The sequence below is a fragment of the Typopeltis vanoorti genome, chromosome 4 (genome assembly GCF_054136105.1).
Source record: "Typopeltis vanoorti isolate ZY-2024b chromosome 4, IOZ_Tvanoo_1.0, whole genome shotgun sequence".
Lineage (NCBI taxonomy): Eukaryota > Metazoa > Arthropoda > Arachnida > Uropygi > Thelyphonidae > Typopeltis > Typopeltis vanoorti.
This window is the reverse complement of record NC_143552.1, coordinates 17,510,338-17,536,184: the sequence shown is the minus strand read 5'-3', so window position 1 is coordinate 17,536,184 and position 25,847 is coordinate 17,510,338. Positions and strand designations below refer to the sequence as shown.

Below are 25,847 nucleotides of genomic sequence, written 5' to 3'. Positions count from 1 at the left end.
TATGGGAGACACTGAGACAAGGAGTGATGAGAGCTTGGTCCACCTTTGCTACTAGTTGCCTCAGTCCTGAACTACTTCAGGCACAAACTTTGTTTGCTTACACTTGGGTAAAGGATTAAACTAAATTTATTATAACACTGGCTAAACATCTCACAGAATAACCAAATCTTAAATCCAGTTTTATATAAATTCAAGGAGTTGAATAAATTCGTTGCCTCTAAAGAGAGAGAAATGTCTATTCAAATACAATATTAAGGTACTGTCCAACAAATGCACTTCCTTGTATTCTCACAAAACTATTTAAAACAGTAGAGAGAGAAAGTGGAGGGGAGGGGGAGGGGCTAACCAACTGTGAAGAAATACTTTCCAATTAGGATATATCAAAAAGAAAGTTTTCTTCTTAATTTCAGTTGGAGAGCAGATACACTAACCACCTGGCCTGGTTGGACAAGCAGTTAGCATATCTGCTCTTCAACCAACAGGTTGCAGGTTCAAATCCCACTGTGAGCATGGATGTTTGTGATCTGTTTTTATGTGGGAAATGAATTTCAATGGCAACTATCCCACTTACTAGAGGCCTGAAGTTCCATGCATGGTCATTAGAGCAGGGTTTCCAGCCTATGTAAAAAATAATATATATATATATATGTCAGCCTGGTTGGCCAAATGGTTAGCGTATCTGCTCTCCACCCAAGAGGCTGCAGGTTCGAATCCCGCGTAGGCATGGATGTTTGTGATTGCCTTCCAACTTCCTATATTCATTCACCCAAGTATAGACACACTCTCCCAATATGGACTGGGGGTCAACATGTCAGTGGTAGACCCAAAACCTCCCTCAATGGGAGAGGCCTTTACCCTGCAGTGGGTAGAAAAATAGGCTGTTATATATAATCAATAAAAAAAAAAAAAATCCTTAGTCTACATGCAGTACACATGTACTATAAATTTATTTGCAAACCTTTCATGGGCAGAAGCCACGTAAAAAATATAACAGAGGTAAATTTTTAAATTCTTTAACATTTAAGAATGCTAAAGAATTTAAAGAGTTTAAGGATTTAAGGGATTCACAAGAGTTCTTTGATTTTATTCATTTTCACAGTTTCAACAACAGTAATAATGGATAAGGCAAAGTCCTTGTTTAATGAAATAAATGAAGAAGCTGGTGGAAAAGAGTCATTTATGGCAAGCAGCAGCAGGTTTTCTGATTCAAAAATTCACAATGTTAAAATTTCTGATGAAGCAGCTAGTGCTGATGTTACTGCAGCAAAGGAGTTCCAGAAAATAATTGATCAAGGTGGCTACCACCCTGACTTGGTGTTTAATGTGAATGAAATAAGTCTGTACTGGAAAAAAAAAATTGCCTAGTAGGGCATACATAGTCTGTGAAGAAAAATATCTAGTCCTGTGAATCTCTTTGCAATGATGGTCCTACTGGGAATGAAGTCCTTCCATCCAAACAGATGTGACAAATGCTTGAAATCATATAACATGTTAGAGAGGAAAAAGACAAAACAGATATCATTGTTGCATTTCTTCAAAAAGGAAACGGACCCTGTCGATTCAACTCGTCTCATTAAGACTTTTCCACTATGCCATTATACAGTTTTTTTTTTTTTTGATTTATAACTTATTGTCTTATGTTATTTATAAACATTAATATAAACCAATCATAATATAACCATAATTCTTTATAAACATTGCCAAATTATTAACTTGTAGAAGTCAGTTTTTGTACTGAAGGAACCAATTTCATTTAAGTACATTAAACAATTTTATCTCACTTTATGAACAATGGGTTGGGAACCTAACTCCTTTGTAAAATGAGGCCTTCCTCTGTGTGTGTGTGCATGCACACACACACACATTCACACAGCAACATCTAGATTGGAATTCTTATGTGATCACACAATCATTATAAACACATTTTTGGTAATTATTTTGCACTTGTATAAATAATGCACCTGCAAATAAAAGCACAATCACTGTTATGAATTCTAACATGGATTTTTTTGTGTGAATAATTAAAAGTTAACAAAAAAAGAAACATTAAGGAAAGCTAATCAACATAAATAACTTCTCATTTCCTATAAGAAATGAGGAGTTTCTTACGATAGAGAAACTGTAAGAAACTTACACTACAGCAGCATATGTTATGTGTGACACTTAAGAATATAAGCCACGTATATCATGAGGTTTTGTGTCAATATTTTCTATCAATGATTAAAATAAAACAGTTTCTTGAATGTTTAATAAAAGTTGGCAGTATGTAGCACATTATAGTTCATTCGCGCATATTTCTCTCAGTAACAGCTAAGAATGTGCCTTTCAGTTAAACATGGAATTTATTTTCAAGCTATTTCAGGCTTCTAAAACAGGGTAGTCATTTCACACTGGAAAATGAAATTCATTACTACCCTAAAAGACATGAACAAACATCCATTATAGGATTTAAACTGAAAGTCTTCTAAGTGAAGAAAGAGTATCCACAAGGCCTATCTGGCTAGAAATTTGATCAGGAAGTTGATGTAAAAGAGCAGTGATGCTGTATGATTTGTATTTGTCTGGATAGTGACCCTTCCCATAATGCATAGCAATATGTCTGACAGGAAGTGTGTTTTGCACTATTATATCAACTTACACAAATGCTAAAGAAAGAAATTACTGTGGTTCAGTTACTGTGAGTTTCTGGCTGCAAGCTGAGGCTGAGTTAAAAATAGGCAGTCAGATATGGGGATAAATGGCAATAATGTCATTTACATATGTATGATTTTCCATCTGCATAGAGGTAGAAAGAATTTCAATACATAGATGTAGAAGTTGTTCCCCCCCTTTCCTCTTTCTATTCATTGGATTTTACATTTTTTTAAAACACTCTCATATTAAGAGCTGTCAGACTTATGCCAACAAGTTTTGTTCAGCAATTTCTATTTGACCAGGGAGATATAGGATATGTTCAGGCTAAAAACTTTGAATGTAACAAGTCCCTTCTAGACAGTTATAAAGTAACAAGAAATTATATTCTTGCTAAGTATAATTTAATCAAAATATTTAATCAGAGTTTAATTCCACCACCCATCCAAACCGACTCTTCTACTTTTATGGAGTTTTACCTTATAATCTTGGGAGGTTTTTTTTACCTAACATAAGAAAATTTTGCACAGCATGCTGTATAATAGAAAAAGAACACTTGAATTGAAAATGGACTGCACTTGGATAGTTACCCATCTCCTTCTTTTCATATAGCTTTCAACCTATAGCATATCTCAAAATGTATTCAAAATAAATTATACATGACAAGAAATTATACTCCTGTTTTCATCCTTAAAAAAAACCCACATCAAAACACAGTCAGCATCCAAAGAACTTAATATGAAGACAACTGCTTCTATATAGAAATAGCCTAATTGTGATGATATTTCTCTTACAAGCACTGTTTGCATGAGAAATATCACAATTAGGCTATTGTATATATATCTAAGCAGTTGTCTTCAACTCTAACAATCTGTGATATATTTGACTTTATATCACAGTAATCACTTGCTCTCCAGTTTTTTTCCCTTTTTTTTCACCTGCCTATTACATTATTAGCACATAACATATGCTGCTGTAGTGTATCAGAAACTCCTCGTTTCTTATAGGAAATGAGAAGTTATTATGTTGATTAGCTTTTGTTAATGTTTCTTTTTTGTTAACAGCATCGGTACCCATCTGACCAACCTTAATGGTTCTTTCAGCCCTTGACATGGGAATGCTTCTCAGATATGAATGGTAAGAGAGAAATAAAATACCACCCATGAACTGACAGACAACAGTAGTGTCTGATCCATAATGGATGGCTGCACTCAGTATCTGTTTTCCAAGTCAAGGGTAGCTGAAAGAACCATTAAGGTTGGTCACATGAGTGTCGATGCACTGAATGTAAAAACAAAACATGATTAAAATCTGGTGCAATATGGAAGTGCAAAAGAGAAATAGAACATGCCAGCTTGGACACTGTCTGGATAAAGAAGGTCTGTGTACCCAACTGAGTGACTGGGATTGGATCAACAAGTCAGCTACCAAAAGAAGTACAATAAAATTGAAACCAGCAAGACAGTGTTCAAACCAATTTTAACTTATGGATCTCAGTGCTGGCTTAGAAATAACTTGACCAAAGACTACAGCCCACAGATATGAGAGTTCTGAGAAAGATTAGGGGCATGAACAGATGGCATCAATGGCAATATCATATTAAAGATGAGGATATTGGATAGTAGGGAAATTACCAAATCAAATCAAATAGTTGAGTTACTTAGTGATCATTTTGCAAAAGTGTACCATCTTGGTTGTGATATTGCAGTGCCAAATGTGTCATTGACTTATGAGAGTTTAGAGATAGACAAAATAGAGGTGCTTAGTATATTACAGAACCTTAATGCTAACACTGCCATTGGGTTAGATGGCATATCGGCCATGTGTTATGAGAATGTGCAAAAGAATTATTACCTCCTCTAACCAGGCTGTTTAATTTAAGTCTCAGTTCTGGTAAAGTTCCAATAGAGTGGAAAGAGGGGGAAAACAATTTCACTGCATAAAGGAGGGGAGGCGCCAAGGCAGAGTTAGCAAATTATAGACCAATCAGTATATCTGGAGTGGTGGTTAAGGTTTTGGAGAAATTAATAAAAATTAGAATTCAGGACTGGGTGGACAGCAATATGATACTTTATAAGGGGAGCAACATGGTTTTGTGAAGGGTAGGTCTTGCCTTAGTAACTTGCTTACTTTCTATAATAAAGTAACAGTGGAGTTGGATAAAGGAAATCCTTACACAGTGATGCTGCTGGACTTTGCAAAGGCATTTGACAGGATTCCATACAGAACTCTGTTGCATAAATTGGAGCAAATGGGTATGGATCCGAAGCTGGTGATTTGGATTAGAGTGGCTAGTGGATAGATATCAAAGAGTGGTTTTTGAAGGAGCTCAGTACAGGAGAAGGCAGGTGACTAGTGGTGTAACTCAGGACTCAATGTTTGGTCCTCTATTGTTTAATTTGTACGTTAATGATATTGGAAATATTCTGAAAGGAAATATCCATTTGTTTGCTGATGATGCAAAATTAGGAAGAGTGATGTCAATTCAGATGATGTAGATATCTTGCAGGATGACTTAAATAGGCTGACGGTATGGGCTAATGTAAATAGCTGTCAGTTTAACATGGCTAAGTGTAAGGTGATGCACTTCAGGTGGATGAGATCATATGCTGTTTACTATATTAATGGAACTGAACTGCAAGAAGCTGATGAGGCAAGGGACTTGGGAGTTATTGTGCACAGAGAAGTTTAAAGGGCATATTAGAAAGGTTGCCAAAACATCACATCAAATTACATGGTTGTTGAAGAATACACTGACAAACAGGGATAAGGAAGTGATTGTCCTACTTTATAAGGCATTAATAAGATGCATTTGGACTATTGCACACAGATCTAGTCACTGGATTTCTTGGTGATGAAGAAATGGTGGAGAGGATTCAGAGATGAGTTACAAAGATTGTTGCGGGTCTGTGGGATGTTTCCTATGAGGATAGATTAAAGGTCTGTGGGCTCCAAAAACTAGCTGATAGACAAGAGAGAAGATATGATAAATTATTAAAGGGGTTTTATAGGATTGATACTAATGACTTTTTTAAGATAGTGCAAGAAGGGAGAAAATGAGAAGCCATCCCTGGAGATTGTATAAGAGTGTGGTTAACAAGGGTGTTAGTACCAGATATTTTGCTTAGTGGGTTGTGAATGGGCAGAATGCATTGCCAGAGGTGGTTGTGAAAGCTTCGTCTGTGAATGAATTTAAGGAGAAGTATGACAGGTATTGTGTAAATAATGGTTAGTGTGTCAATGTAGGGTCTCTCGCGATGAGTCTTTTGACTCCATGGAGACACTGTTATAATAATAATAAAATAAATAAATAATTGTCAGCATCTAGGCATGCGTTAGTAGAGCTAATCTCAGGTGGTATGGTCATTTAAACAGAATGACAGAGGAAAGATTAGTAAAACAAGTGTTCTCTGCCAGGTTGGCAGGAAAAAGATCCAGAGAAAGACCAAGATATAGGTGGATTGACACAGCAAAAAAGTGCCTTAGAAGACAGAAATATAAGATCTGATAATGCCGGAGTCTCGACAAATAACAGATTGATTTGGAAGAAAATTGTTGACAAGAAGTTACTAATGATGCAAGTTTTTTATTTGGTATTATCATAACATCCTGTGCATTCCTTGAGGATACATGTCAAGAATTTGATGATGATGAGAGAACTGTTATCAGTAGAAACATGGAATATCTGTACTCTATGGGTTTCTGAAAAGCTAGGCTTACTTTGCAAGGAGATGGAGCAATACTGATGTGATATTCTTGGATTAGTGGAGATGCACTGGACAGAGTCAGGGGAGATGAGGGGTGGAAGAATCATCTTGTATGGCAGTAGGAATAAAACATGAGGCATGAATTAGATTTCTTCTCAGTAAAAGAGGAAGAGAAGCATTAATACAAACCAACAGCAATTGAAGCAAGATCATTTAACTTCATAATGGTTCAGGTCTATTCACTCACTTTAGAAAGTACTGAAGAAGAAATAGTTATGCTAAAGCTACTTGGATATAATATTGAAATCAGTACCAGAGAAAGATGTACTATCCATATTTGGCCATTATTCTTTTTCATCCCTCATTGTTCTTTGCAGTCTCCTCTAATGGTCAGTTTTTTTTTCAGCAGTGTTAAACATTGAAAAGGAGAAGACAAGGAATTGGATCAGAGATTAGTGATTGCCAATATCCAGTTGAAACTCAAGTGATAATTGAAGGCACAGTTTCAGAGTTAGAGAGATATATATATAAGGACAGTAAGTAAGGATATCAGAAGGAACGTATATAGTAAAGTGCTTGAGGAAGAACTGAAATCGATTATGGAAAAGGAACTGGAGGATAAAAAAACAAAGTGAGTTTATAATGAAGAGAGCAGTGGAACAAACAGTCACAGAGATGGAGAAACCAAAGAAGAAGTGGATTTCAGAGGAGGCAATAATGATACTCCAAGAAAAATGAGCAATGAAAATTAGAAGTGATGTTTCTGTGGAAAGGGAAAAACAGTATAGAGCAAAATGCAATGAAGTGAAGGCAGTTAAAAGAGAAATCTCAGTGGAAGAGGGGAAATGCAAGAAGATCAATAAATATTATGGTGAATACAGAACAAGAGAAGTATACAAGATGATCAGAAACATCAACAAGAAATGAGCCCAAAGCAGAGAACCATAAAAGATGACAATAATGAAATCTTAACAAACACAGAGAGAGAAACAGACATACTAAGAGATGTGGCTGTAGAGGGAGTAAAACATATGAAAAATAATAAATTTCCTGGGAATGATGATCACTGGAGTGATGCTGAAACATGGTGGCGAGGTGATCATAGATGAACTATAAGAGTTGTTTGACATTAGATGGGATAAAGGCAATGCAGCAAAAGGAAAAGATCAATCCTAACACTCATCCACAAAAAAAGGAAGCAAAATTGACTGCATAAAGTACAGAACAGTTTCTCTAATAAGTCATGTGGAAAAAGTACTTATGATGATATTAACATAAAGAATAAGGAAACTAATTGAAGGAAATCAGGAAGATGAGCAAGCAGGATTTAGAAGAGGCAGCAGTACTGTGTACTAAATATTAATGTTAAGATATTCACAAACACTATGTGTGAGACATGGGTGATGGTCAAAGAATCTGTGAGAATGAATACTGGCTTTTGAAAGAACATATTCTAGAAAGATTCTATAAATTGGATGGGTGCAAAAGGTAACAAATGAAGAACTGTATAGCAAAGTAAAATGCAAAGATAATCTAAGCAGAAAATAATTTGAAGGAAACTAAAGCTTTACAGACATATCTACAGAATGGATAACAGTAGAAAGATCAAAGTCTCAATTGTTGTACAACGGACAGCATAAAATGAAGGGCAGGGTATTAAGGCAAGAGTGAGTAGATGATGTGAAGAACTGGTGTTGCAAACACCAAGCATCTGACACCAACGGGCATTGGACCCGTGGTCAATGATGATGATGATGAAGAGAGTTAAAAAAAATATATATATATACATAATCGGGTCTCTTTTTATGCAGTAGATACGTTCCACAGAAAACTGCATATAAAAAAAATCACACAAAAAAGACCTAACTTGCGTTGAAAAATTAGGGATATGTTCTATACTTTTCTAAAACCGCATAAAACCGAAGCAATGAATTAAAATAAACCTAAAATTGCATAAAAAGTTTATAAAAATTCAGTAAAATAAGAATGCCTAAGTTTGTTTTAAAGATTTATTCATTTAATTTTATTGAAAAGTAGCAATTTCTTTTAATTTAGTAATCAGAATTATCGTCGCTATTAGACAATATTCGCGAACTGGTGCAAAATCACTTTCATCACCAGAAGAGATAGTCAGCGCATCAGGTCTGTATGGTAAAGGCAATGGTTCTTCACAAACAGAATTAGCTTCACCCTCATTCTATGCTGATTTTTTTCTTCTGACAATGTAATCAGTGATTAAACTGCAATGATGATTTTACTAATGTTTTATACAGCTTGCGATATCCAGACACACAGTTCTTCAGCTCACGTTGGAATTTAAAGGCTTGTTCAGAATTTGTGTCATTAACAAGCAAATGATTTTCCAATTTATTGCACAGTTCAAGACCTTCGAGTTATATTTGCAGTGAGAGGAACAGGTTTTTCTTCCGCTTTACTATCATTTTCTGGATCTTCGACGATATCTAAAGTTAATCGATATCCAATAATATCATCATCACTTAAGGCATTATCCACTAGCAATTCGTCTACATTATTCTGGCTAAATGTATCAAAACCTTCTCCACCAATTTCCTGTACCAAAGTAATGATTTCAGCTGATAATGTAGATGTTTGCATGGCTGCACTGTTTTGCAACACATCCAGGCCAAGCTGCTTTCCAGCAGGCATTTAAAGTTTGTGGTCTTATTTCAGCGATAGCAGATGCAACATGATTTAAGCAGTCCAAAATAGAAAATTTTTCCAAATGTCAGTTACTGTTAATGGTTCATTTTCTAGTTTATCCAATATAAATTGAAAAGTGTGCTTAACGTAATATTTTTTAAAAGTAGCAATTATGCCTTGATCTAATGGCTGAATAATAATTGTTGTATTGGGTGGAAAAAACACTACCTACACATTTGGATGTTCTAAATGCGGATGACTTGGTGCACTGTCAACAATTAATAAAACTTTAAAATCGAGAGCTTTTGCTTCATATATGTTTCCACTTCTGGTACAAAGCAATTATTGAATCATTCAGTAAATACAGCAGTTGTTACCCAGTCCTTTGTATTAGCCATCCAATATACCGGCAGCTGTTTTAGATCTTTGCCTTTTAGAGCATGTGGTCTTAAAAATCGATTTACTAGGAGGGGTTTCAATATTCAATTTCCTGATGCATTGCCACAAAGTAACAACGTTACTCGATCTTTGCTTGCTTTAAACCCCACTTGCTTTTTTCCTCAGACTTTGTGATGTAAATTCAACTAGGCATTTTCTTCCAAAACAATCCTGTTTTGTCAGGGTTAAATACTTGATTGGGACAATATCCACCATCTTCAATAATTTTGGCTAACTTCTCTAGAAAATTTTTGGCTGCTTCTTCATCTGCTGCTGCAACCTCGCACGTAATCTTCACGTTATGAAGTGCATTCTTTTTTAAAAACCCGATTAACCATCCTTTGTAAGCCAAAACTTTTTTATCAGCCTGGGAAGCGGAAGTAGATGGCTCCAATTGCTTCATCTGTTCATAAAAGCGAAGAGCTTTTTATTTAATTAAATAATCACTTATAGGAATTTTTCTTTGAGTTAATTCTTCAATCCAAATTATGAGCACTCGTTCAGTTTTTTCCTAATAAAGCATCTCTTGAGTACGATGATAATTTCGCACTTAGTTTTATGCCAGAAATGACAGATTTTCTTATTGCGACTTCATTCTTTTTAATTGCTCTTACAGTAGATTTGCCTAAATTAAAATGTTTACCAATCGCCACAGAACCCTCTCCTTTTGCTAAGCGATAAAAAAATTATAATTTTCATTTCCAAAATAATTGCTTTTCTTTGGTGATTTCTTTTCTCCATTGGGCCAAATTAAATCTTTAAAATAAAAATTAGTAAAATTTAGACTTTCGATAATGAAAAGACAAACACTTACTCACGTGCAAAATTAAACTTCCCGGACACTCACTGCTTACACATTACTCACGTTATGCCAGAATGTGCTGCAACATGCTGTTCATTATGTACAACGGTACATAAGTTTTGAAGTTATGCACCGCATAACTTCAAATCCGCATAAAAAAGACCCAAGTGTGTGTGTGTGTGTGTGTGTGTGTATATATATCCATTCTATAAATATAAAAAGACAAGCCGAAATTCGTTTTATGTCATGTGACAAAAATATACCCTACATATGTATGTTTGGTATCATTTTTTTCTGAATTTATTCAGAAAACTGTCATATATATATATATATATATATATATATATATATGTCCAACAATGTGTTTGCCAGCAATTTGTTATTAGATGATATATCATTTCAAGATTACAACAATCAAACTCATTTGTGAACATTAGAACAACGAAGAGACAAAAATATTATCACTGTTGCATGGACAGGTATTACTTCAATATTGCTTCTAGGTGGAATAACATCGCATCGTGTATTTAAATTGGCAATAGAAATAGATACATATTCAAATTGCTATTTAAAAAATGCAAAAGATAAACTTAACCAATATCAAGATTCTTATAACTTATAAGCAATACAAGAGAAGGTTGTCCCCTGAGTGTTGAGTCTTCAAAATTCAAGGAGAACTGGCCTACCAACCCAGAACTCGGGAGGTTGGGTGCTCCGCACCCCTGGTATACACACACACACACACACACATGCGTATGCTAGGTGCTTGGAAAGAAGATGCAGGAGCATAGTTGAGTCAAAGTTCCAGGAAGAACAATGGCTTTTGTCCTGGTAGAAGCACAACTGACCCCAATAATTTAGTTTAATCGTTTATCCAAGTGTGAGCAAACAAAGTTTGCGCCTGAAAGTATCTTCAGGACTGGGTTAAGGTGGTACAACACCAGGGCAACTCGTTGCAAAGGTGGAGCAAGCTACCAACACTCCTATCTTAGTATCTCCTATAATCTCCTATAATGCAAAACACATCTCCTTGCAGATGTCTAATGTTATGCATTAAGGGAAGGGCCACTACCCAGACTAGTTTCGACCTTTATTGAGGTCTCTTCAGTGGGAGCCAGGCCCAAGTGGAGATATCAGGCAGAAGCATTAGCAGGTCATCTCTACATATAGGAATTGCCAATTGGTGTGCCACCCTTTTTTAATAATTTACTGTGGATTTAGAGAAAGATGTTGAAAGTTTATTTTTCACTTGGTTAGAGTATAATACATTTAGTTTAATCCTATATCCAAGTGTGAGCAAACAAAGTTTGCGCCTGAAAGTATCTTCAGGACTGGGTTAAGGTGATACAACACCAGGGCAACTCGTTGCAAAGGTGAAGCAAGCTACCAACACTCCTATCTTAGTATCTCCTATAATGCAAAACACATCTCCTTGCAGATATCTCTAATGTTATGCATTAAGGGAAGGGCCACTACCCAGACTAGTTTTGACCTTTATTGAGGTCTCTTCAGTGGGAGCCAGGCCCAAGTGGAGATATCAGGCAGAAGCATTAGCAGGTCATCTCTACATATAGGAATTGCCAATTGGTGTGCCACCCTTTTTTAATAATTTACTCTGGATTTAGAGAAAGATGTTGAAAGTTTATTTTTCACTTGGTTAGAGTATAATAAATTTAGTCCACATAAATTTATCCACGTTTGCAACGAGTTGCCCTGGTGTTGTACCACCTTAACCCAGTCCTGAAGATACTTTCAGGCGCAAACTTTGTTTGCTCACACTTGGATAAAGGATTAAACTAAATTTATTATACTCTAACCAAGTGAAAAATAAACTTTCAACATCTTTCTCTAAATCCAGAGTAAATTATTAAAAAAGGGTGGCACACCAATTGGCAATTCCTATAGGTAGAGATGACCTGCTAATGCTTCTGCCTGATATCTCCGGAGAGATTCATTCAATCCAATACCCTTGGAGGTTAATGGATGGCAATGCTATAGCTAATGAAGTTCTAACTGAGGCTCGGCTATTGCTGTTACCCTCCTGCCATGATCAGAGCCTTAATAGCTCAATAACACCTTATCCCTACACTGTCCTCTACAGATACAGATAACGGGGAAGATGAAAAGCATTCTTGCTTCGCCCCTTTAAGCCAGTCCTTATAAGGACTAAGGACTGATATCTCCACTTGGGCCTGGCTCCCACTGAAGAGACCTCAATAAAGGTCGAAACTAGTCTGGGTAGTGGCCCTTCCCTTAATGCATAACATTAGACATATCCGCAAGGAGATGTGTTTTGCATTATAGGAGATACTAAGATAGGAGTGTTGGTAGCTTGCTTCACCTTTGCAACGAGTTGCCCTGGTGTTGTACCACCTTAACCCAGTCCTGAAGATACTTTCAGGCGCAAACTTTGTTTGCTCACACTTGGATAAAGGATTAAACTAAATTTATTATACAACTGACCAAATCTTCACTTTAAGGCATGTCTTTGAGAAATCTTGGGAATATGCCAAGAATGTCTACACATGTTTTGCCGACTTGGAGAATGCATATGACTGGGTTCCTCGGGATAAGCTTTGGCAAGTAGTACAGGAGTATGGAGTGGATGGCCAACTATTAGCTGCCATCAAGTCCCTGTATGAATGCCCTGAGTTTTGTGTCAGGGTAAATAGCACGAAGTCTGAACTTTTCACAGTCTCTGTTGGCCTCTGCCAAGGGTGTGTTCTGTCACCCCTCCTTTTCATAATATTTATGGACTGGATGAGGCACAGCCGAGGCAGTGAGTGTGTCAGAATTGGAAGATGTAGCATTGGACGTCTGCTTTTTGCAGATGACCTAGTTCTGCTTAGCTCTTCCACAGATATCCTCCAGCAGACCCTGGATAGGTTTGTAGCTGTTTGTGCAGAAGCTGGAATGAAGATCAGTGTGGCCAAAACTGAAACATCTGTGGTCTCAAGACAACTATCTCAGTGCACTCTACATGTGAGTGGAGTCCCACTGAGGCAGGTGGAGAAGTTTAAATACCTTGGGTCCATATTCACGAGTGATGGAAAGTGGGACGTAGAGCTAGACACTCGAATTGGCTCAGCAAGCGCAATATTGCGGTAGCTTGGCTGTTCAGTAGTATTGAAGCGGGAGTTAAGCCACAAGGCAAAGTTGGCTGTCTTCAATACAGTTTATGTCCCCATCCTCACCTATGGTGATGAGAGTTGGGTAATGACCGAAAAAATGCGGACACGAATCCAAACAACTGAAACGAGGTTCCTTCGAGGGGTTGCGGGGCTGACAAGACTCGACAGAGTCAGAAGCTCTGCAATTCGGGAAACCCTCAATACTCAATTGCTGCTTCTCGGTGAATGAATCACAGTTATGTTGGTATGGGCACCTGATCAGAATGCCACAAGAGAGGCTCACTCAGCAGGCGCTCTTTGCCAAGCCAGAGGGTGGGAGGCCACGTGGAAAGCCAAGGACTCGCTGGATAGATTATATCCAAAACCTTGGGTGGACACGTTTAGGAATCCCACCAGAACACCTGAGGTTGGTGGCAGAGGATCGTGACCATTGGAAGTTCCTCTTGCAGCTGCTGCCCCCACAACCCAATTAGGAAAGGTGGGCCTTGAAGATGGATGTATGTATGTATGTATGTATGTATGTATATATGTTAAAGATACCAAGCAATTTTATAACCTTGGTTTTAATCATTTTTTTCCCAAGTAAGCAAACAGACAAGTAAGTCAAGTTTGTGCCAAAACATAGTTAGGGTCTGAGGCAACTTGTAGTAAAGGTGGAGTAAGATCTGATCACTTTCCTTAGAATTTCCCCTAATGCAAAGCACATCCCCTTGTAGAGATGTATGATGCTATGCATTAAAGGCAAGGGCCACTACCCAGACTGGTTTTTACCTTTATTGAGGTCTCGTCAACGGGAGCCAGACCCAAAAATGCCAAGGTTGAAGTAATGCAGGGCTTATAAATTTTACCTAAACAAGTTGCCACACAGTGCTATGACCTTATTAAATAAAAATCTCAGGATGAGAGAAAGATGTAGAAAGTTTTTTACTTTGGGTATACTATATGTTAAAGATACCAAGCAATTTTATAACCTTGGTTTCAATCCTTTTTTTCCCAAGTAAGCAAACAGACAAGTAAGTCAAGTTTGCACCTGAACATAGTTCAGGTCTGAGGCAACTCGTGGTAAAGGTGGAGTAAGCTCCGATCACTTCCCTTAGAATTTCCCCTAATGCAAAGCACATCCCCTTGCAGAGATGTATGATGCATAGACCCAAAAATGCCAAGGTTGAAGTAATGCAGAGCTTATAAATTTTACCTAAACAAATTGCCACAAAGTGCTTTGACCTTAGTAAATAAAAATCTCAGGATGAGAGAAAGATGTAGAAATTTATTTACCTTAGCTTTTAACTATATGTTAAAGATACCAAGCAATTTTTATAACCTTGGTTTTAATCCTTTTTTTTCCCCAAGTAAGTCAAGTTTGCACCTGAACATAGTTCAGGTATGAGGCAACTCGTGATAAAGGTTTGTGCAGAGCAATATACATAACTCAAAATGTATAAATGTAGTATAAATAATTTTCTGTAAAAAATGTTTACATTATCTGGTAAATGAAATGAGAAAAGAATCCAAGCAAAGCAAGGTAATTTTGTTAATATACAATACATATAAGCATATGCAATAGATAAACAAACCAACCAACAAACAAAAACATGCCTCTTTAAATATTTTATTATGTTTGCTGTTACCTGGTGGGTCTAAAGGCTTAACTGTGGAAGCATGGACTACCGTAGCTTCTCCTGGACCAAGCTTATTGGTTGCCCACAAACGAAACATGTATTCTGTACCAGGTTGTAGATGATAAACAAAAAACTGTCGCTGAAATGCAACAATAATGATAAATATGGAAATAATCCAGAAGAATAAAAATTTTAGATGTGTTTCACAATAGTATCATACGATGATGTCATTTCATCACTACAGTAAATGAACTCTAAGCTATTTATGGCTTAGAGCAGTGATGAGCAACCTTCGTTCTTCAGTGGGCCACTACTGAAAACCTAATATTCCATATGGACCACAATGAACACAATATTAAATACTTTAATATATTAATCAAAAAATTTTAATTTATGGGGTGGAATTTGTTATTTTCAACATTGATTTACATGAAATTTTTTTTTTTAAAATTTGATTTACTTTTTATTAGTAATACTTTCAACACATACACAGGTATATAGTAATTCTCATGGAAAGGCTTAGATGCTGGTTATGCATTTTACTAAATAGCTTAAGGAAATTACAACGTATACTAGGATATACATTAAAATAAATTTTAATACACTTCCAATATTTCGGCAACGTCACGTTGCCATTTTCACAGGAACTTAAAAGCAAGACACGTGCACGCAAGCACAACAAACAGTAAATGAGGACGAAGCAGAAAGCTATTATTTCTCCTAAAAGTTCTGATGGTGTCCCTTAGCAGGTAATGTTGGTATTCTTGGGCGATTGGGCTGAAGGTCTTCTGATGTAGGTTTCCCAAATTTGGGGCAGTCTCATGCACCCAAATTTGTTGAGGTTAGGATTGTTTCTTAGGGCTGACGCTGATTCCATGAAAAGCCTTTCGTATTTGAATTTACTATGGTGTATTATCGTGGCTTTCTTCCACTGTATTCTATGGCGGGTATCCAGCGCATGGTCTGCAAGACCAGAGTGGCTGTATTGGTGAAACCGGATGTAGTCCTTGTGTTCTGAAATTCTGATATTAACTGTCGTGCCTGTTTGGCCAAAGTAGGACAGCTTACAGCTGCAAGGGACCTGGTATACACCAGGTAGGTCTAGGGGGGAAGGTTGGTCTTTAGTAGAACGGATAAGGGATGCCAATTTTTTATATGGTCTGTAACAAGAAGTTAAGTCATGTTTTTTTAGGATTTTTGTATTTTGTATTAGGAATTTCAGAACACAAGGACTACATCCGGTTTCACCAAAACAGCTACTCTGGTCTTGCAGACCATGCGTTGGATATCCACCACAGAATACGGTGGAAGAAAGCAACGATAATACACTGTAGTAAATTCAAATACGAAAGGCTTTTCATGGACTCAGCCTCAGTCCTAAGAAACAATCCAAACCTCAACAAATTTGGGTGCATGAGACTGCCCCAAAATTGGGAAACCTACATCAGAAGACCTTCAGCCCAATAGCCCAAGAATACAGGTATATGTTCTTAATTTTTTTAATCAAAAGAAATTAAAAAGCTGCTGAAATTTAATTAATGAAATATTTGACTCTGCTTCTCATCAACAAGCTTTTCAATATTGGGAGGTATGTTTGAAATTACGATTCTGATACAATTTTTTAGTCGTTCGTCTTCAAGGCGATTTCGACAATAATTTTTTACAATTTTCATTTTCGAAAAGAGTTGTTCACACAGATAAGTACTATCAAATAAACTCATTATTTGCCCTGGAATGAGTAGCCAGCAATTTATTTCTTAGTTCAGTGTTGCTTCACAAATCAATTATTTCTGTTTGAAATTTTTCGAGAACCCTTTCAACATCCATATTAAAGCGTGATGAGAAAATATCAAAATTAGTTTCTTTTTCGCATAAGTTTTTGAAATGCGAACCGAATTCTTCTTGTAGTCTCTGTATTTTCTCTGCATATTTTTTTGTTTCAGGTGGATTTTCTTTTCTCAAAATTAGAAAATGAGCATATTATTAGATTTCCAGTTGTGATTCCAAATTTTTAGTTTATTTTCAAAGGCTTTTATTTTATCGAACATTTCATTAATAAGTTTGTTCTATCCTTGAAGATTTACATTTAATTCGTTTAAATGTAAATGTCTTCTTTTCTTGTCATTAAATTCTGGAAATGGGTCGTCTTTCATCTCCAAGAATAACTGAATTTCTCTCTTCAAATCATACACACGCTTAAGCAATGCGCTGTGACTTAACCATCGAACCTCGGTGTTAAAAATATCTCTCAAAAATTCCTTAAATTCGCAATGATTCAGTCCTTGAGATCTAATAAAATTTACAATTATAATGATTGGTGGAACAACCCTGGACATTTTCAAAACTTTGCACTCAAATTTTCTAGGTGCAAAATGCAGTGAGAAATAATTATTTCACGTCCTGTTAATCTTCTTATGTCTCTGGATAATAATCTCAACAGACCAACATTTATACTAGGCATGGCTCAAGCTCCATCTGTTGTTATACTGATGATCTTTTCTATTGGGATATATAATTGATTAAGAAGTTTTCAGTTTCCTGTATATCTCTTTTCTGGTAGTAATTCCTTTCAATGGAACTAAAGATGCAAATTCTTTGGTGATGTTAAAACTAGAATCTGTTCCTCTCAAAAAGACAGCAAGTTGTGCCGTATCACTAAAATATCACAACCCAAAGCCAAAGAAATCAATTCTAACTTAGAAATCTTCCCTGCAAAATTTCCTCAATGTTTTGTGAAAGATCGTCAATCCTTCTTGCGATTGTAAATCGCAACAAGCCAATTTCCAAAATTATATCCTTTTTTGTCAGGGAAAGCGACATCTACTGCTGTAGAAAGTATTTTACCTTGGGTATAATAAATGTTAAAAATTCCAAGCTATTTTAAACCTGGTTTTACTCCATTTCCCAAGTAAGCAAACAGACAAACAAGTCAAGTTTGTGCACATATTGGAAGTCTAGCTGACCCTCAAAGTAGTGCAAGACCAAGGCAACGCTTGGTAAAAGTAGAATAAGCTCTGATCACTAATCTTAATATTTACCCTTAATGCAAAGCACATCTCCTGGAGGAGATGTATGATGTTTTGTATTAAAGGCAAGGGGCCACTACTCAGACCGGTTTCGACCTTTATTGAGGTCTCATCAGTGGGAGCCAGGCTAGAAATACCAAGATTTTTAGTAATACAGAGCTTATAAGTATTTTACCAGAACAAGTTACCATAAGGTGTTTTAACCTTATTAAATAAAAATCTCAGGAGGAGATATAAATGTAGAAAGTATTTTACCTTGGGTATAATAAATGTTAAAAATACCAAGCTATTTTAAACCTGGTTTTACTCCATTTCCCAAGTAAGCAAACAGACAAACAAGTCAAGTTTGCGCCTGCACATATTGGAAGTCTAGTGACCCTCAAAGTAGTGCAAGACCAAGGCAACTCTTGGTCAAAGTAGAATAAGCTCTGATCACTAATTATTAATAATTAGTATTAATATTAATAATAATTATTCTACTTTTACCAAGAGTTGCCTTGGTCTTGCACTACTTTGAGGGCCAGCTAGACTTCCAATATGTGCAGACGCAAACTTGACTTGTTTGTCTGTTTGCTTACTCGGGAAATGGAGTAAAACCAGGTTTAAAATAGCTTGGTATTTTTAACATCTCCTACTGCTAGTAAGCATTCTTTTACTATTTCTCCATCAGAGAATGATTTCAGTCAAAATTTGACTAACAATGTAACTTGCACGAACTCCAGCATCTGCAGTTAATGAAGCAGCTCTAAATATATTTTTCCGTTGTTTAAGATTTTTTTGCAGTTGATTCACTATGTCTTTATGCAACTGTCTTTGAAAATTGCAAAATTTTGAAAAATGTTTAGTTTTATAATGTGCTTGATGTTATATCCCTTGAGAACAGATATCTTTTCATAACATATCAAGCAAACAGCATTGTCTTTAATGCATGTAAAAAAATAGACACAGGTCCATCTTTCGTTAAACTGACAATTTTCATCCTCAACTTTGCGTTTTCTAGATTTTGAACTCATTGATTAAACACAGGGTTCTGTTTGCAAAAAAATGAAAAAAAATTTTTTTTGTAAAGATGCAATTTTTTTAAATGAAAAAAAAAAAAAAAAATTATATTACCATTATATATTTTTAATTTGCTTAGGTTTTGAAAGAACTTGAAAGTATGACTGCTCGTGCACGACTGAAAATGCAAAGGCAAATGGCACAATCGTGGGAACTATCGTCACGAGCAAATATTTTTCATATGATCTCTTAACACTTTCATTGACAAGCTGAAAATTGGAATTTCGTGTGGTGGCCAATTTTTTTTTTTTATTTTTTTATTTAGTTAGCGATGTCTACGCGATAACGCGTGATCGGCCATTTGGTGAGAACTCGCATCACGCGTATCGTTCATTGCCAAGCTGAAAATTGGAATTTCGTGTGGTGGCCAAATTTTTTTTATTTTTTTATTTAGTTAGCGACGTCAACCTGTGATTGGCCGTTTGGTGAGAACTCGCATCGCGCGATATCGCATGATTGGCAATGAACATGTTAATGCATGCTTCATATTGATTAACACATTGTGCCATTTGCTAAAATTTTTACACTTCAGCTAAATGAAGTGCAACGTTTCGGCAGACTGCAGGTTAGTAGTTGGAGGGCCACATGTGAGCCGTGGGTTGCTCATCACTGGTTTAGAGAAACTTTGGGTAATGTGGAATACTATTTTACACACAAAATGGTAAAATGGTATTGTGTATTATTTGAAGTTGATGTTTTTTGTTTATTAACATTTGCAGCACATAATTTTGCGTTATTATCGTTCTGCTTAATTTTGGTATATTAAAAAAAAAAAAAAAAAAACAGATTGAATTAAACGAAAATTGAGATGACTTGAAAATTACTAGTAAAGTTTCCAAATACAAAATTTCATTAAAATTTAGCCAACAGAGTGGAAATATTATATATGCATACTAAGGCAAGTGGCGTGAATTCATACCACCTTTACCACGAGTTGCCCCAGTCCTGAAAATACTTCAGGGGCAATCTTTGATATTATATATGAGGATGGACAAAACAAACCTAACAGGTGCTTATGTATTGTTGTGAAACACATCTAAATACACACACACACACATTTTAATACATATGAAAAGCAGAAACACGTTGATGATGACAGAGAAGACAACTTTTATTAACCAATAAATTTAGTATAAAAATACAAATATACATTTCAAGTCAGATACTGAATATTGTAATACTGGGTCACTACCCAGCTGGTCGAAACCGGTCTGGGTAGTGACCCTTCCCATAATGCATGGCATTATACACTTCCCAAGGATATGTGCTTTGATATGTATAACCAAGTTTTTCACTTGGTTATACTATAAATTAAAGATACCAAGAAAGTATATACTTGGTTTAATCCTTTATCCAAGTGTAAACAAACAAAGTTTGCCCCTGAAGTATTTTCAGGACTGGGGCAACTCGTGGTAAAGGTGGTATGAATTCACGCCACTTGCCTTAGTATCCCATAATGCAAAAGCACATCTCCTTGCAGGCATATAATGCTATGCATTATGGGAAGGGTCACTACCCAGACCTGTTTAATTTATAGTATAACCAAGTGAATAACTTTCAACAACTATCTATCTCTAATCCAGAGTATTATAATAATAAGGTGCAACACCTTTTGACAACTCAGAAAAATATGACTCTTCAGTGGGAGCCAGACCCATAGGTTTGGCTCCCACTGAAGAGAACTCCATAAAGGTCGAAACCAGTTTCTGGGTAGTGACTTTTTCCATAAAACATAGCAATATACATGTCTGCAAGGAGATGTGCTTTGCATTATAGGATACTAAGGCAAGTGATGTGAAGTCATATCACCTTCACCACGAGTTGTCCCAGTCCTGAAAATACTTCAGGTGCAAACTTTGTTTGCTTACACTTGGATAAAGGATTAAACCAAGTGAGTAATTTCTTGGTATCTTTAATTTATGTGCTTTTCATTATGGGATACTAAGGCAAGTGATGTGAAGTCATTAGCTTCTATATGCTAGTTGCCCCAGTCCTGAAAATATTTCAGGCTCAAACTTTGTTTGCGTACATTTGGATAAAGGATTAAAGTATATAATTTCTTGGTATCTTTAATTTATAAGACCAAGGCTTTGAATTATAGGATTTTCAGCTTGTCTGGAGTTATCAAGGTGTTGGAGAAGCTAGCGAGGACAAAGATTCAGAACTGGGTTGACAAGAGTAGAATTCTCTTTAATGGGCAGCATGGGTTTGCAAAGGAAGATTGTGTTTTAGCAATCTGTTTACTTATTATAACAAGGTGACAAATACATTGGGCATCCCCTTTGCAAAATCTAGTATATTTAGATTTTGCAAAGGCTTTTGATAGATGGCCACATGACAAAAAAATAGTTAAATTGGAACAGATGGAGTTGGATAGTTGATTAGTGCATTAGATTGGAGATTGGCTGTCTGATAAGTATCAACAGGCTGTGTATGGCAGGTTGTGTATCGCAGAAGAGAAAAGTCACTAATGGCATGCCGCATGAGTCTGTTTTGGGGACATTGTTGTTTAATTTGTAAATGACATCAGAAAGGGCTTAAACAGTGATATACATGTGTTTGCAGATGATGCAAAGTTGGGGAGAATTATGAGAAGTAGAGCAGATGAAGCTTTGCAAAAGGACGATCTAAACAGACTGTTTGAAAGGGTGAGTGTGTGAGGATGTCAGTTCAATGTTACAAAGTGTAAAGTTTTAAAATTTGGGAAGGAAAGATGGGATGCAGAGTATAGGATTGGTAGGAATATTTGAGGAGATGAAGGATTTGGGGGATTGTGGTGGATACTTGAAATTTCGTGGATATTTTGCTAATTGTGAGGGGGACACAGCAGATTATGGGATTGATGCAGAGAACACTGACATGTAGAAGTAAGGATGTTTTGCTTCCATTGTACAAAACTTTGATCAGGCTACATATTACTGTGCACAGATTTAGTTGCCAGGTTTTCAAAAGGATGAAGAGATGTTGGAGAGGGGCCAGAGACGACTAAGTTAGCTTCTAATATCTGGAATGTGGAATATGAGGACAGATTGAGAAAATGTAAATTACTGAGCCTAGTGGATAGAAGGAAGACATGATCGAGATGTATAATTTAGTAAGGGGTAATTACCAGATTAACGTGGATGATATTTTTCATAGAATATCTGGAGACAGGGAGAATGAGAGGCCATCCCTGGAAGTTGTATAAAGTGGGTATGAGCAAAGGGGGAGGCGGGGTGAGGAGTAGATTTTTTTGCATGGAGAGTGGTGGGTGATTGGAATGCATTGCCTGAGTGTGGCGAGTGTTGGGACAGTAAATGCATTTAAGCTGAGGTATGAAGAGATGTGCATATGAGAGTAGGACCTCCCATGATGAATCTCTTTAAGGTTTGTTGATGATGATAATAATTTATGAAATGGATGAAATTTTGTAGATCGCGGATTTAAGTGAATTAGTTTATGGTTTGTGACTTTCACTATTGTGAGCACAGGCTAACCACATACATTGAGTATGAGACTGGAAACTTGTGCACAAAATGTTTTTCATGCACACATGGGCCAAGCAAAATTAGAGAGAATATTGCTTACGGGTCTGAAATTTTCTATCTTCTTCTTTTTATCCTTTTTGAACAAGCATATCATGATAGCACTGTGCGAGCTATTTGGTCTATACCTATCCACCTCTTTTGGTAGCCGATATCTTTCCATCCTAAATAGTCCCCCCCCCCCATTTCTCTCTATATTCCTTGATTTTTGCATTTATAAGTATCCAGTTCTTTTCTGATGTCTTCATTTCTTATATGGTCCAATTTTGTGCATCCTTTAATTATTCTTAAAATACAGCTGGTATTTTACTTTCATCTTTCTTTTTAACCATTCATGTTTCTGAACCAGGAGTTGTCATTACTTCTTAAAATTTTAGTTGAGTTTCTCATCGTTTTTTTATTCAGTGTCCTTTTAATTGTTCAACAGATTTCCTGAAATTTCTTTATTTTTTCATCTATATCTTTATCTTTTAGATATGTTATTATGCAGCCTAAATAATTAAACTCTGTCATCTGTTCTATTATTTTATTTTCTATAACTATTTTTGATCTAACACAGTGTTTCTCAATCTTCTTTCATGTGTGCCTCATTTTTAATAGTTTTTGTGTCCCCCCCACTACCTTCTTTCCCTTGGAATTCTTGTGTTGAGACACTGAAAAACCCCATAAAAGTTAGCAAAAAAAAAAAACTAGGAATTAATTACAATTTTTAAATATTCATACAAATTTAAATGTCATCAAATCTTTCAAAAATTGTATAGATCTGGCATCACTACACAGACCGTTGAATCATATCGGATGGCAGTAACACTGCAACAGTAACCAACAGTGAGAAGTCGATGGTTGGTGTTATTTTACTCCTGTTCGCAACAATAAAAAGCAGCAAATTAAAGGTAGGGTTTTATACGATTGTTGGCCCTGGTGTTTCCAAATTAAAGCTTTACTGTCAATCTCTGGTTCCAGGTTTTGAGATCAATATTTTTTTTGGCACATCTATAGAATTAGAGCTTTAAGACCTTTCTGATCTTGATAAGGCAATTTTTAGTGGATATGAGTGCTATTACAAACTTGTTGCTTTGAATTAATAAATGCCATTATTGTCAGGACTACTAAGAGCTGCTCATACTTATTTTTTACAAGGCTAAATTGACAAGAACAATGCATGTTGTGGCATTTGAAAAGTGGAATTCATGAACATCATGTTTTTGTTTTATGGGATGACTCTTTCTTAAACAATTAATATTATTATTAAGAGAGACCTCCAGAGAGTCAAAGACTCATCGAGGGAGGCCACATACTACATACACCAGTTATCATACTTATTCTTGAATTCATTCACACTGCTTGCACTCACAACATCCAATGGCAATCCATTCCAATCATGCACCACCCTCTGAGAGAAAAATCTAGCCCTCACCCCTCCTTAGTGGCCTTCATTCTCAACTTCCAAGGATGCCCTCTTGTCCTTCCCCACCCTTCATAAATTGAAAAATTCCATCAATTGAAATCATCTATGACCCTTTCAAAAGTTTGTTGTAAGTCTCAATCATATCATCCCTCTTTCTCCTGTTTGCTAGTGTCTGCAGTTTATTATCAATCTGTCTTCATAATCAGCATTCCACAATCCTGATACCATTTTTAACACTTTTTGTACTCTCTCTCTCTCTCCAATATATCAGAATCACAACGGAAACCAGAACACCAGACCTGCGCACAATAGTCCAAATGAGGTCTTATCAAGGCCTTGTAAAGAGGCAAAATGACATCCTTATCTTTACATGTGAACGTTCGTTTCAGCATTGCAATTATCTTTTGAGTTGTATTTGCAATCTTTGCTACATGGCCCCTGAACTTCAATTTCCTGTCTACTAACAATCCAAGATCCCTCGTCTCATCAGTTTCTTCTACCATAATCCCACCAATATAATACGACATTGGCTATCTAATCATGTCAGAGTGAATGGATTTACATTTACTGACATTGAACTGACATCCATTTTCCCATGCCCACAATTCTAGCCTATTCAAATCATTCTGAAAGTACTGAATATCAGTGGCATTCCTGATTACCTTATCTATCTTTGCATCATCAGCAAATAGCTGTAAGTCACTTGTCAAATCCTTCCCAATATCATTAATGTACAGATTGAATAACAGTAGACCAAGGACTGAACCTTGTGGTACACCACTGGTTACCTTAAATCTTGTAGACTCACATCCCCCATATACCACTGATTGATATCTGTTAGTCAGCCATACTCTTATCCATGCTAATATTCTATAACCCAAACCCATTTTCTCCAATTTATGCAACAGTCTACCATGCTGTATTCTGTCAAAAGCCTTAGCAAAATCCAAAAGTTTCATGGTGTATTCATTCACCTTGTCTAGTTCAATGGTAACATTGTTATAGAATGTGAGCAAGTTGCTAAAACATGACCATCTCTTAGTAAAACCCATGTTGTTCATTGCGAAGTAGTGTCACTGTCAACCCATTTCTGAATGAGAGTCCTAACCAATTTTTCCAAAATCTTCACCACCACTCCTGAGATACTAATTGGTTGATAGTTGGATAGTCAGTCTTTGCACCATCATTGTGCAATGGAATTGCTATACATTCCCTCCATTCCTGTGGAATCTTTCCTTTTCTGAGACTTATTAAACAGCCTAGTCAAAGGAATAGCCAGTTTAGCTGAACACTCTTTTAGTACATGTGCTGATATCCCATCAGTCCGTATTACTGAATTCTTATTCAATTTGTGCAACAGCTCTAATATCTCATCCTCATACACCTGTGTTTCTTCATCCAGTGAAGACATAGTAGTGAGCTCAATGTTGCATACACCATTTTGATAGCTTTTAACAAAATGGGCACTCATTGGCTGGATAACCTTTTCTGCATCTGTAATCCTCACGCCATCTGGATTTAGAAGAGTTATTCTTTCATATTCATTCTTTCTTTTACTTGCAGCATATCGATAAAATTCTTGTGGTTATCTTTGGCACACAGAGCCAGTTTCTTTTAACACTCAGACTTTGCTTTCCTACAACAGTTGCGACTATTCTAGTCTGTTGCTTATAATGTTCATTACTGATGTCATCCCTTCACATCATCCTTTTCTTACGAATCTCTTGCCTAATAAGATTACACATCCTTTGACTCCTACCCTATTTATTCTTTGAACTCTCGGAACACACTATGATATCACATCATTTAAGTATTGTTTAAATGCTTCCCATGCATCATCG

General features: G+C 36.3%; 1 protein-coding gene across 2 annotated transcripts in view; it reads right to left on the bottom strand.

The window, feature by feature from the left end:
* Nucleotides 1-25,847, bottom strand: part of LOC150107131 (neural cell adhesion molecule L1) — a 175,472-nt gene that overhangs the window by 52,782 nt on the left and 96,843 nt on the right. For both annotated transcript variants that reach the window (XM_090391653.1, XM_090391654.1), the window contains exon 4: nucleotides 14,999-15,128. In XM_090391653.1, coding sequence (XP_090247779.1) covers nucleotides 14,999-15,128 — 130 coding nt within the window. The remainder of the gene's footprint in view (nucleotides 1-14,998; nucleotides 15,129-25,847) is intronic.